The 13,574-nt window shown below is 43.0% G+C and overlaps 1 protein-coding gene across 1 annotated transcript in view; it reads right to left on the bottom strand.

Moving 5' to 3' along the window:
- Nucleotides 1-124: 124 nt before the first annotated feature.
- lmtka (lemur tail kinase 1 a) overlaps nucleotides 125-13,574 on the bottom strand; it is a 28,929-nt gene continuing 15,479 nt past the window's right edge. Inside the window, exons 3-14 of the mRNA XM_014987802.2 lie at nucleotides 11,560-11,701; nucleotides 8,350-8,429; nucleotides 7,787-7,905; nucleotides 7,610-7,697; nucleotides 7,337-7,470; nucleotides 6,866-6,950; nucleotides 6,655-6,776; nucleotides 5,998-6,147; nucleotides 2,209-5,404; nucleotides 1,979-2,126; nucleotides 1,538-1,741; nucleotides 125-1,454 (exon numbers count right to left, since the gene is read on the bottom strand). Of these exons, the coding sequence (XP_014843288.2) occupies nucleotides 1,426-1,454; nucleotides 1,538-1,741; nucleotides 1,979-2,126; nucleotides 2,209-5,404; nucleotides 5,998-6,147; nucleotides 6,655-6,776; nucleotides 6,866-6,950; nucleotides 7,337-7,470; nucleotides 7,610-7,697; nucleotides 7,787-7,905; nucleotides 8,350-8,429; nucleotides 11,560-11,701 (4,497 nt within the window). The 3' untranslated portion in view covers nucleotides 125-1,425. The remainder of the gene's footprint in view (nucleotides 1,455-1,537; nucleotides 1,742-1,978; nucleotides 2,127-2,208; nucleotides 5,405-5,997; nucleotides 6,148-6,654; nucleotides 6,777-6,865; nucleotides 6,951-7,336; nucleotides 7,471-7,609; nucleotides 7,698-7,786; nucleotides 7,906-8,349; nucleotides 8,430-11,559; nucleotides 11,702-13,574) is intronic.

Raw genomic sequence — 13,574 nt, 5'->3', positions numbered from 1 at the left:
AGAAGGGGGAAAACGTACTTGGATTTATTCATATTTTCGGAAGGGGGGTGGAGAGTACAACAGCGATTACTGAGAAACGAATGGAAACCGCAACGACGTCACTTCTGGTGCATAGAGCAACCTCACCTTCCCCAAAGGCATCTGCCGCTTAAAAGCCAATGGGCTTTGCAAATTTTCTTTGGCGAATTCAATAAACGCTCGTCCTGAATTGCATTTTTGAAATGCTCATACAAAAATACTGGCAACATTTTTTTCTTAAACTTGCACAACTTAAAAGGCAAAGTGAGAGGAGAGGGAAAGGCATTGAATCTTGGAGCTACAGGAGGACAGAAAGGGAGGGAATACAGCAGTTGATACAGCATTAATAATAATACTCAAGCTACCTGCTACATGTTGATATAATATTCATACAATATACCAGATATGTCCTTTTCTGAATGTCTTGGTTTCACCTCAGGCTCAGGCATTCACCGAAAGTGTAACAGCTCATTTGTAGACAAGACATTTTTTTTAGTTATTTTCTTAGAAAAGATAAATTAACATGACAAGTGACATTCCACATTTATGACTGGGATGTTTACAGTGACACCACAAAGTTCTGTGGAAACACCTCTCAATCCATCTGATTCTATTGAGAAGAAAACAAAAAGAAAAAAAATATAAACAAGAGTAAACAAACCTGCAGCTGGCACAGTGAATGAAAACAGAATATCTTGTGTTTGCCCATTTTCTTCCAGTTTGGGAAGATGAAGAGTAACTAAGGCTACACAAAGTGCAATGTAAACCAAAAGGACTGGTAATGCTGACTTGGGCGTTTACGTTTCAATCGGTTGAATTTTCGCTCAAAGTGCCACGAAGTGAATATTATGTGATTTCAATTTAAAATACCCCCCAACTTTTATGGCTTTCTATGAAGAAACTGTCAAGTACTGTTTTCTGCTTTTGATTAAATAATCAATAACAGTCTTAAGGTTGCCAGAACTAGTTTCCAAGCGGATGTGAAAAGGCAGCCAATGGGAGAAGCAGCTAAGAAGCCTTGCTTATTTTTCCATCTATGTTTTAAACGGAAAAACTGTTGCCAAAAAGGAACGGCAGCTTCATAAAGCAAAATTATGTTAGATCTGCAGAAACAGGATTTTTTATTTATTTATTTTTTTTACCCCAAACTATATTATACAAATTTGTGTCCACATTCTGCAGTTCTTAAAATCAAATTTCCACTCGTACTGCTATTGCACTTATGTCAAGAAATAAAAGGTTTGTGCAAATCAATAAAGTATCTGACCACAATATGAGGCAATGTCTCATAAAGGTTCTCGAAATCAGATGTCCCAAAACACTAATAAAAATAAAACTCTGTATATCATCTTGAATATAATAATGCTGCTTTTCTGTCTCCGCCTCCTCTGGTCTCTCCTTTAAGAATCAGTGTTTTGGGTTTTCTTCGGTATTCCCTGTTGGACACAAGAGATTTTTGAATGCAGAGCAGTGTATGACGAAGCACCCCAAAGTGTGTAAGTGGGTGTTTGCTACATACCTGTTGCTGTGTCTGTGTGGGAGTCGGATACGTGTGTGATGGAGAATCGAGAGACCATGAAACGGTTAACCGGAACAGCAACGGGTTTCGGAACTTCAGGTGTATCAGTGATAGAGGTTTGTGAGAACTCGGGATCGGGAACGGTGTCGAGTGAGGGTGGACAGGTCTCCACAGAGTCCTCATCTTCCCATTTGTAATTTTCATCTGCGTAATGGTGAAACATAGTACATTTTAGAGCTACACTGATGAGCATCAATTAGTAACATGAAGACGACACCTTTTAGCTAGAGTGGCCCTGACTGTTGGCCAGCAAGTCAAAAGCTCATAAAGCTGAGTTATTTACTGGAGATTCTATTCAAAGAGAAACTGGTGTTTACAGTCAGAGCCTTAGCTAAAAGTTTGGGATAAACAAACCAACATAATGCCATTCTTAGTGCGTACCCTCTGCGGAGTTGTTTCCCTCTGTTTCTTTAGAAAAACAGTGAGCGTCGTCGGATTGAGCTTCGAGATCTGCGTTTGACGTTTCTTGCTCACTGGGCTCCTCTCCAGTAGGAAACGAGCAGTCAGCCAGTTCTCCAGTGGGACTCTCCTGAAAAGTACCTTGTTTCATTCATAAAACTCTCAGAAGCCAATATGGTGCAAAATTTGATGTAAGTGAATGTGCCATATACCTGGTCAAACAGAAACACCGTCACGTTGTCAAAAAAGGATACTGCTTTCTTCTTCCTCTCCAGCTCCTCACAGAAGGACTGGGTAAGCATGGAGGGCATTTTCAGGAGGCTGCGGAGGTGTCTCGCCCTGCTGCAGTCGCTCACCACCACCGGCACTGTCCTGAAATCCTCTTCGCTCTCCTCGCTCTCTTCATCCTGGATGTTGTAGGTTCTCAGCTCTTCGTCAGACTCGCTTTCGTCTGAATCGTCTTCGTCCTCAGCCTCTTCCAGCGGAGCTCGTACGTCTTCTCCGCAAAGCTCCAACAACGACGAGGAGGTGGAAAGGTTCCGAGGGCTGTTGGATTCCTCACACAGGCTGTCGCACTCCTCTGCGTCGATGTCCTCAAAATCCTCATCGTTTATTCTCCCGCCCTCCCTTTGGTTTCCTTCATTGGCGTGACTCTGTTCAGGCACCTCCTCCTCCTCTGTGGATTCCTCGAAATTTTCCTTTTCTTCACGGGGTTTTTCTCTGCATTCGGAGTGGGAGCAATGAGCGACGGATGAATGGACAGATGAGCAGCTTTCTGCTCCCCTGCTAGCCTCTTCATGGTTTGCAGAGACTTCCAGGAGAGAAGAGGAGGGTTCTGACCCACTGAAGGAGTTCAGCTCAGATGCAGGCTCGTTCCCTGAATGCTCAGTGTCCAACCCCAGGTCATCAGCAGGAGCAGCTTCTTTGGTGAGGCACCCACCCATCTGCGGAGGAAATGGTGACAGCATGGACAACTCGGGTGTATGAATATTGTTGGCTAAGTAGGAACTGGCCTCTGACAGATTTGCCAAAACACAACTTTTGCGTTGTCTCAGTTTTGTTAAATTCCTTCCACAGTTTAGACTGTTTACCAGAGAATGTTCAACTGCAGAGTTAAAAGTATTGTCAGAACCATGTTTCTTCGATTCTGCAAAGAACCCATTGTCTTCCTCTTTGGGACTCTTGTCACTTTCTACGTCTAAGTCCGAGAAGTAGGCTGAATCCCTATATTGATTATCAACAAGGCTCTTCACATGTAGCTCTGAGGTGATTGTTGAAGTGCAGACACCTGGCCCTAAACCAACATGCAGCGCAATTTCGGATTCTCCACCCAACCCAGGGCAACTTTCACCACCCAGTGGATCTCCAAGCTCTTTGAACATAAACTCTGGAGATTCATTATTTTCTGTGTCATAGCCACTGTCCAGAGATTTGGGCAGGATGGGTGTGTTGTAGGGATCGGGGCTGAAGGCCTGGTCGCAGGAGCTTGCCACAGATGAGACTACATTAATGGCACCCAAAGAATCTGAATTCACCTCTGAAATCTTTTTTGGGCTGAGGTCCTCCTCCTCAACCTCACTGAGGTCAAGGTTGAAGTCAGCAAAGATCCCCGATGTGATATCGGCCATGTCATCTTCCTCATCCTCACTGTAGTCACCGAGTTCAACCAGGCAGCTGCTGGAGTCCCTAATGTTTACTGCATGTTGCTGGTTTCTGCTGCTTTTGGACGGCTCTGAATAATTCAGCCGTAAGCCACTCAGACCAACAGATGTTCCAGCTGAAACTCCCTGCCAGATGTTGCTTCTCTGCATATCAGACAAGATCCCTGTTTGATCAGTCTGAGGGTCAATATTTTCTCCACCTGCACCACTGCTATTCTCTCTTGGGCTGATAAGAGCATTGCTGCTTTGAAAAATATCCAAACTCGCAGGCTTCTCCTCTTGAGCCGACTCTTTGTGGCATATCTGAATGTAAGAGTCTAAACCAACAGACATGCACAATGCACTCCATTCAGGGCCTTCTTCGTTGCCCCCCAAGGTGCCACAAGGCTTAAAACTTTGGAAGGTTCTCGTGGTGTCCTTGGTCAAAGCCCACCCATCTGTTGTGTCAGATCGAACAGCCTCGCAATTGTCATTCCCGCCGTCTGCGTGTCTGCTGTCAAAGCTGTTGTTGTTTGCTGAACGGTTTGAGATCCAGTTGGTTTTATCCTCAACTTCTCTATTTTTCCGTCGACCGGATTGCAGATCGCCGTCATCCTCTCCTACATCTGTATCAAAGTGGTTTATAATGGGTAGCGTCTTTCTGAGGGGGCCCAACATGTTATGGCAGCTTTCGTTGACTGTGCTGTGGCCTGTGTGTGGCTCAAGGTACGGATCGCAGAATCCTAAACTGGGGCTGCTGACAGCCTGGGATAAACTGCGTGGGTTTTCCAACACACCGTCTGCACGAAGATGGTTTGTTTGAATCTCTGGTGTCTTTTCGAGGGGAGAGGATTGCTTCTGTGTCTTAGGTGGAGGTGAGTCATCACAGTAGATTGCATTACTGCTATAAGACGGAAGTGAATTGTAAGAGCAACCTGACTTTACTGGGCTGTTGTTAGATGAAGGGCTCAGCAGTGGGTGTGTGTGTAGTTGAATGGTGGGACTTGAATCATTTGATCTGGTATTGTCAGTGGTGGACCAGTAAGAACTAGCTTTGTTTTCGGATGACAACCTTCTGGTAGCAGATTCTAGTTCTGAGCAATAGTCGCCAATGTCATCATCGATCTTGATGTTGCACTGGACAGGTTCTTCTATACGAATGTAATACTCGCTGCTGATAGAGGGACTGTGGGCACTCAGCACTGGAACCACACTGGTGTGTTCGGATTCATAATAGGATGGGGACTTGCTTGATGTCAGACTGTCAGCCTTGCAACCCACTGAGGTACTCCCTGTGTTAGAATAGTAAATATCCTGGTAGTGTGGGTTCTCCTGACCCAGTTGCCCGCTGGTGGAGGAAGAGCAATAAGGCTGCTCAGCTCGGGCCGGCTCCCACTTATACTCGAAATTGAGTCCATGGCTCGTCTCGGTGACGGTCAGGAGGTCATCCCCCGTGTCAGAGTGAAAGCTGTCAGAGAAATGCTCGAGGAGGGGGAAGGAGGAAGAGGCAGAAGAGGCCAGCTCCGCTGCCTGAGTTTGTTCTGCACTGGGGATGTCAGCAGGGGTGGGAGTGAAGACCAGGGATGCGGATGCAGCCGTGTGCGATGTGCTGCCAAGCAAATTGGGTTTCAAGGCATTCCAGCGTTGCTCGAAGTCTTCCTCGGCTTCACTTGAGCCTTTGGCACACAGGTATGTGACCAGAAGGTGCACTTCCTCACTGCTGGGCCTGAGCTCTGGCTGCAGCCAGCAGAACTGCATAACTTCATACCTGAAAAAGGTGCAAAAATATTTCACTTTCTTACCAGCTCTGACAAAATTAATGGTATTCCGGACGAGGAGGAGACGTTAAAGAATTGATCCTAGATAAACAGCTAAGCAATTTAAAGAGAAACCTCAAAGGTTAGCACTTTGCAGCTACACCTGGCATTTATTTACAGCTCTGGCCAATAACTTGCAGGGTACATGAGGAGGGTGCAGTATGGCTGCTGACTCAGTTGAAATATTCTCTTTGTGTGTCAGTGTAGCTTAGTGCCAAATGTCTTTCTCATTGAACAACAACAGTGAAAAATTAATAGGCATAAACAATGTTCAGCTGTCTTGCAGGTAAAGATGGATGAGGTGTTTTAACTCTGCTTTATGCCAGGAGGGCCATAAAGAAGAGGAAGACTATTGATCAGTTGCTCTCACTTGCAATGGGAAATATCACTGCAACGGTCGGATGAAACAAAACATTGGCTATTAATGAAACAATTGGCCAGTTAGGCCTAAAGCCTGGTGATGTTGAATATCTAAAGTCCTAACATGTCTAGGGATCAATGTCGTAGTTCCCCTAAGTGGGTAAACATGGAAAGCATGTCTCACCAGCGGTCATCCAAGGGGAACTGCAGCTGAGGTTTCGGTAGCTTGAGCTGCTGCTCCTTCACAGCATATGTCAGCACCTGTCTGTCAGAGTAATGTTTGTACGGCTGGTTTCCCAGCTCATACAGCTCCCATAAAGTCACACCCAAAGACCTGGAGGAATGGAGGAAATGGAAGTCAAGATGCTTGATGCTACAAAATGAAAAAAAAAGAAAAGATATATATATATATATATATATATATATATATATATATATATATATATATATATATATATATATATATATATATATATATATATATATATATATATACATATATATATATATATATAAACAAGGACAAAATCAATAGCAACATACTGCCACAAAACGTATGTTCTTAGTTGTAGAGATCATCAGTTTTTCCTTTTTTATCACACTTACAGATGATTCTTTTATTTATTAAGGGAGCTATTGAAAATTTTGAGACAAATAAGCAAACCTACAAGAAAGTTTTAAGCTTGCAAATACATTTTCAAAGCATTGTAAATAAAAAAAAATTGTCCTGACAATAAATTAAACAATATTAGAAGGAAAAAAAAATATCTAAGGATGTTGCATAGCCTTAATGCAGCTACATCTGTGACCAAATTTTACAACCTTCCTTCAAAATTCTCACCATATGTTGCTACTTTTGGTTTGATCAACAACCAGCAGGTTTCCGTGGACTTCATCTATGAGTTCTGGTGCGATCCAGCGCAGAGGCACCCAAATCTGGTCTTGAGTTATGAAATAGTCATCCTGCATGAGCAAACATAGAGCATGAGGTTTATCAATGGAAAGGGGGCAAAATGCAAAAGAAAACATGTACATTTTATTATAGAGCTGACCTTATATCGGCTGTGAGACAGCCCGTAGTCGCCGATCTTCACAGACATTTCTGATGTAAGAAGGCAGTTTCGCAGGGCCAGGTCACTGTTGTGTCAAAGAAATACTGAGATGAACTTTAAAAAACAATGCATCAAGTGTTGATAAAAATCTTTTGTAGAAGTCTACTGTTCCTTTGTTGTTGATTTTTTTTAAACCTGGTTGTGCAAGGAATGAAACATTCAGTTTTCATCTCACCTCACCTCGTTTATATCTTGAGTTTTTCAGCATGGCGGTCATGGCAACAGAAAGAGGTTCGCCCCCAGCAACAAAATCACTGATGCTGGAGTTTGTGTCAAGTACTCAGGCAGCACCAGGATGTTGTTGCAGGAAGAGACCAACAGGGGGCACACAAAGCCTTTGATTTGACGTTGCTCATTTAGTGCAGTGAAAGCAGGTTTAATTGCAAAGAGACTGAGGCCATTGTTATGTACCTGTGGATAAAATTGTATTTATGTAGGTGCAGGAGTCCTGAAGCAATGTCACAAGCCATTCTCTGCAGGATCAAGGCGTCTGGAGTCTCGGAGTCAGTAGCCCGACAACTGCTGAGGTAATTCTTAAGATCTCCCTGAGAGGAGGAAGAAAGGAAATGAGGGTTTTAAGTGTCCAGACTGTGTATGATTACAAGTGATGCAGGGCCAAGAATAGACATAAGGAGGTATTTATGAGGGGAGCAAACAACATTTTACACTAAATTGTTTTCATACCAGAGGACAAAACTCCATGACCAGCAGATAGGGAGTGACCTCTGAACACTGCGCCAGGCATTGTAGGAGGGCAGGATGCTGAAGGGTTCTGGCACAACAACAAACACTTAAATAGCACCCGTTCTAAGAATGAAAAATAACATTAGACTGAAGTTTGTTACTTTTCATGGCACTGACCGATATGACTGGGCCTCTTCTAGGAATTGGATCTGGTCCTGGACGCTTGCGCTGGCTTTCAGCTCCTTCACCACCACCTGGGTGGCGCTGATGCCTGCAGTGACCTCCCCCAACAAAACCTGTGGGATTATGGAAAGAAAGAACAGAACAGCCAAGCAGTTTCTTTTTTCAGAGACAAACTGGCACTGGGGACTATTAAGTAGAAACAACATCGATATAAAGCTGCAAAGTTTAAAGCTGGAAGAGGGAGTGGTGTGAGGAGAAATTCGAGAGCTGCAGTAACGTGTTAAACTACAAGAAATCCACTGTAACTGTGAGTTTCTTCTCCTTTCTCCCACAGAACTGACACCCTGACAGAAGTGCCAAAGATTTTTCCTCGGCCTTCAGCGCTTCATACCATTAACTTCACATTCCAGAGAGTAAAAACATCAAATGTAGTAAGAATAGTACAGATAAGAAGTTGTAGCAATTAATTATGATCAGGCCGGTGAATCAGTTTATCTAGACTCTATTAGAAAACTTTGTTAAAATAAAATAAAATAAAAAAAATAGAAGCAAATTACCTTTCCAAACCAGCCATGTCCAATCTCTTTCAGATACAGCAGACTGTGGCGGCCAATGTCAGAAGATTTCAACAGCTGTACTGAAAAGGAATAACAAACAACACACAAAACTACTATTGGACTGGACAGAACTGCGTACTTGATTTGACGTGATAAGAAATAAATTGTCTCAAAAGAATTGAATGACGAAATAAAGCATTCACAAAAAAGTTGATCTGCACAAAAATAAAATCAACATCCAGCATCTTGGGTAAAATCGCTACACGGGAAGCACGGTTTAGCACATTCACATTTCTGGTGAAACGAATTACCTCCTTGAATCCTCATGGTTCAGGAAACGGAGATGTCCAAGGTTGAGTGTCGAGACGATAATGACAGCGAGACGGAGTGGCCAGCCGCTCTCAGTACCGTGACGGGGTCTGAGTCCATGACCCCGACTGAAATGGCGCGCCGGTTCAGAGTGTGAGAACCAAGAGCCCGAGGCCCCGGCTCCTGCCCCAGGGCATCTCAACCCCCTTTGTGTGTATGTGACAGAGAGCCCAACAGTCTCAGTGTGTGTGAGACAGCCTCGGCAGGACTTAACCCGCCGGGCCCTCCGACAGCTGAACAAGCTCACCACTCGGCCTCGCTCCATCTGTAGCGCGCTCATCCTCCAACTGGGATGTACACACAAACATGCACAGTGTCCCCCTCTAGGGCTTTCCAGCTGTTGAGCAAATACTGAAATCCTCGATTCCGACACAGTGCTATACTGAATCTACTGTAAAGCGTCACGGAAAAAGAAGAACCTCCAAACCAATCTACCGATGGCTCCTTTGTCCCCGCACGCAGATTTTTCTGGATGTGCATCAACCCCGGTGTGACGGTCACACATGTCGGTTGTATGCCGTTTGACGCAGAAGCTCTGTGTGCAGCTTCAAGTCACCCAGTAATGACATAAAGTCCACATAATGCCCCCCTGTCAACCAAGGACAGCAGCATTCCTCAACCGAAGATGAAACAAACACTGCTCTGTCCAATGCAAAAAAAAGATCTCTGTCATACACATTCACCACCCCTATCTCGCCCCCCCCCGCCCTCTACCCCTGCTCTTAGGCCCTGGTGCATGCCACCAACCTTTCCCTGCCTCTCTTCATTCTGTCACAGACCCCTCACTGTATTCACCCTACAATGCCAGTCCTCCACTGGTGCGTTCCGCGGACGTTTTAGCCCAGCCTTGCGCTCCCCCACTGGCCAGCCGGCTTAAAGCAGTGCTATTGTTCAGTTCGCTCACTCATACGCTCACGCTGTGTCTCCTGGTACCTAGTCCTCCAAGCAGACACACGCACACACACATACACATACACAAGGCCCATTCTCTGCTACAACGCTGGATGGAGGTTGTCACAGCCATAACAGACTTGACACCTCACTTCACAACCACCTCGGCTTACTGATGCGTCACTCCTTCACGAAAGAGTTGAAGAGCAAAATAATTAAAATGCTGTATTATTCCTAACTTGGACAGCACGACGCTGATTGTGCATTTGTGTCCTGCTCGCTGCATTCCCAACGAAGATGGTACAATTGAGCCTTGTAAGGTCTGTGGGATGGTGGAATGAAACGAGCTCACACGCACACTTTGAAGCGTCTGTCGAAAAGCATAATTTGATCTCGTGAATAAAAGATAAAAGCAACAAATTGGAAAGCAGGGATGTCAGATCAATGTGAAACACTGAGCTGTGTATCCATTCTGACTCATAATTGATCTTTGCAGCAAGCAGCATTCATATATATTTGTACAAACTGTTCAACAAGCATTTTTTAATAGTAATTACGACAGCTATTAATTTATTGCACATGTTGGTGTAACTGTGGTGAATAACACCTTAAACATTGCTAATATGGTTTTACTAATTATGTGTGGCTAACTAAACTAGAATCATTCACTTTATATGTATAGATTTGTCTGAATCACTTGAAATGCCTAAACATGACATACATTTCCTTTTGTATTAATCCTCCAAGAATCTAGAAGTAGCACTAAGTTTCACTGTGTTTACACAATCACCTTCCTTCTCCTTTTTCTGAGGCTAAAACAATCTTTCTTTCACAATCTCTCCTTTCACCATTTGCTCATTCCTCGCCCTGCAACACCTGCACCAATCACACAGCCGTCGCTACGAGGGACAGAGGCAAGGCCGTGGATTGGCTGCGAGCCCGAGGCTGCCTTGTCCAATCGTTCCTCGCGCTCTCATCCTGGGATGCCGAAGAGCAGCAAGCTACAGCCATCCTTTCTAACCGAGCCCAGCTCGGCGCAGACAGCCCGTGAGTCATGCAGGGGCGAGACAAATCGAGGATGTGCCACATGCTGACACAGAAATGAACGTGCACGTTTTAACGTGAGACAGGATGACCTGACGAAATATAAACAGATGAAATGGGGGGGAAAAAAACCCCAGATAAAACTACGTCATTACATTACGCAAAAAAAAGAAAAAAAAAAAAAAGAAAAAAGATAAAGTAGAATCATTTACACCAGCAGATGCTTGTATATATTGATAGTTTAATTTGCTGGACATTTGTAACAATAATAATCATAGATGGAAAAATACATTAAAAACAAATTCAGAGTTCACTTTCAGAATTCAAGATTGAGCAATGGCAGAATTGCTTCTTCAACTGTTTGACTTGAGACAAATACTACGAGAGTCCTTCCACAAACTTCGAACAATAGTGTGCTCGAGTTTCGGCCTATTTCTCCTGACGGCACCGTTGTGGTCTTTTCACCTCTGCCCTCACATTTTCTATTGGACTGAGATCAGGCTTTTGGATAGCCCCGCCAAAGTACTGACCTGGTTGTTCCTAAGCCACTTTGTAACTCATCTGTCCGTATGCGTAGGGTCATGGTACCGAGTTTGAATCAAAACCTTGGATCTATTATTAAATATGTATATATTTTTTTGAAAATGATATTTCTCTAATTATTCTGGCATTTAGCAAATTAAAATAAAGTCGGTGACACTAACTGACTTGAAGCAGAAAATGTATGGGACTTATATATTCATGTACTGTATATAAATGTCTAGTTTCAACTGTATGTGTAAGGATGTTCTGTTGAGAGGAAATGAACCCCTCCATTAGAAATTAATGTCAAGAAGGCTTAGCTAATATGTGGTAATCACATTCAGAAAAAAAAAAAAATGCTGTGACTGTGGTGTAGTTTCTTACTTGATCTGCCTGGCTGCTTGGAGACAGGCAGGGAGACCTCAGTGAGGGGCAGGATGTAAACCTCGGGCCCGTTCTGGGAGGAAGACGAGGCCAGAGCGGCGAGGTCTGCCTGGTACTCTTCTCCCTCTGTGTTTTCAAATTCCTGTTGCGAGGACAGACACTCGGATTAGTCATCTGCTCCCAACTAGCGAGTGGGAGACAATGGCTCAACTGTCTGGGCATTAAAATACACTGAGGCACATTCACCTACCCATATACATTAGTCATGTAGATTGTGGTGCACAATCTACATGATTATGCATTAGTATGCTCACATACTAATGCAAATGATTATTGAAACTGTGTAAAGAAAGACTTTCTTTAATTTCATTAGAAGTTCAACGAAAAATATACTGGCCTGTATTTTATCAACTATTTTGATGCTTTTCTTAAAGGATTTTCAAGATTTCGTTAATAAATATTGATAGCACTCAATGTGGACTCATGAAAAGTGCAGAATATGAGAGTCATGGACAGATCCAGGCAACTTGGCTTCCTCGTTGCTAATACTGTGGGCTGCATCACATAAGACCTTCACAGTGCAAAACTAAGTATCAAAGTGGTTTACTGATATTTACTAATGAAGAGGTGCAGTGCAGTCAGGAAATGGCAGATTATGTAATGTAAACGCTTGTTGAGAAGATCAACAACTGACACACATAAAGCATAAAAAATAAAACATATGTTTTATCTAGTGACGGAGCAGTAAATCTGACTGCCATCTAGGCAGGACATTAAGTCTGGACACCCAAAAATGTATAAACAGATAATGCTTGAATTTTCAAAATGTGATATATTTTGAAAAGTCTATATTTTAATTGCCTCCTTGGGGATAACTAAAGATTTTTTTTAATTGACTGGACTGTAATTAACACTATTATGTGATTTTTGAAGGCATTTGGTCTGGATTTTATGCGGTGGTGTTGGAGTAAAAGGAATTAAGGTGCACACCACACGTTTCAGATTTTTTTTTGGAAAAATGTTCCTGCACTTTACAATTTCATGTTACATTTGTTTTTGTTTTTCACATAAAATCCCACTGAAAGGAATTGAGTTTTGTGGTTGTAACATGACAAAAGTTCAGGCAGTGTGAATACTTTTACAAGACCCCGAGTATGACATCATGCCAAACCAAGACTGCAGTTAAATCTTTTACTGTGCATTACATAAAGCATGACTAACCTTTAAAAAGAAAAGGTTAACTGTCTACTCTACATTAGGAGAAGGTAAAGAGTGTGAGCTATATTTAGCCATGGTAGAAAAATGGCCTGTCCCCTACTGCACATCTCCCCTCCACTTTCAACACACACATATGCAGCAGTAGCGTAGAAAAGCTGCGAGGCTCTCTTGCCCCACATCCCACCTATTTCTCTTTGCTCTTTGTCTGATTTATTTCTACAACCAATCTTCCTGCCGCTCGGTCCACTGCAGTGTCCTTGTTCGCTAACCGTTGTGCAGCAATCCCATCATAATCTTTCTCAAACCAGAAGGTTCTTATTTGCTACGTCAGCTTCACTGTTCGATATTATGTCACACTGCACAGATGAACTCAGGCTTTTGTCATATGCCTCACATTTAGAAGAAATACAGCGACATCGTTTGTTCATTTTCCACTTTTCTCTACGGCTGTGGTAGATGCTAATGATTTTTTTTTTTTTTCAAAGTCCTATTAGAGAGATGGAACTACACTTTCTTTTTTATAATTTACTAAATATGTTTTTGTCATTTCAGCCACTTTTGATTTTATTATGAATGCATGATGTGTCTCATTAGGTAACAGCTTTGTTAAAGGAACCACATTATCAAGATTAAATATATTTTTGGTCTGATAAATCTTGTTTTATTTGAACAAATAACGCAGTTGAACCTCACTTACATTTGGATATGTGCAGCTTTGTGGCGCCCAAGCTGAGGGTATCAGCAACACTAAATTCATGGTTACAGCTTCAAGCAGAAAGTTCTCAAGGTACACTAAC

Source organism: Poecilia mexicana, unplaced genomic scaffold (genome assembly GCF_051168715.1).
Source record: "Poecilia mexicana isolate PSO_F unplaced genomic scaffold, ASM5116871v1 scaffold_8, whole genome shotgun sequence".
NCBI classification, from domain to species: Eukaryota; Metazoa; Chordata; class Actinopteri; order Cyprinodontiformes; family Poeciliidae; genus Poecilia; species Poecilia mexicana.
Note: the sequence above shows the minus strand (reverse complement) of the source record. Positions and strands in the feature narration are given on the sequence as shown.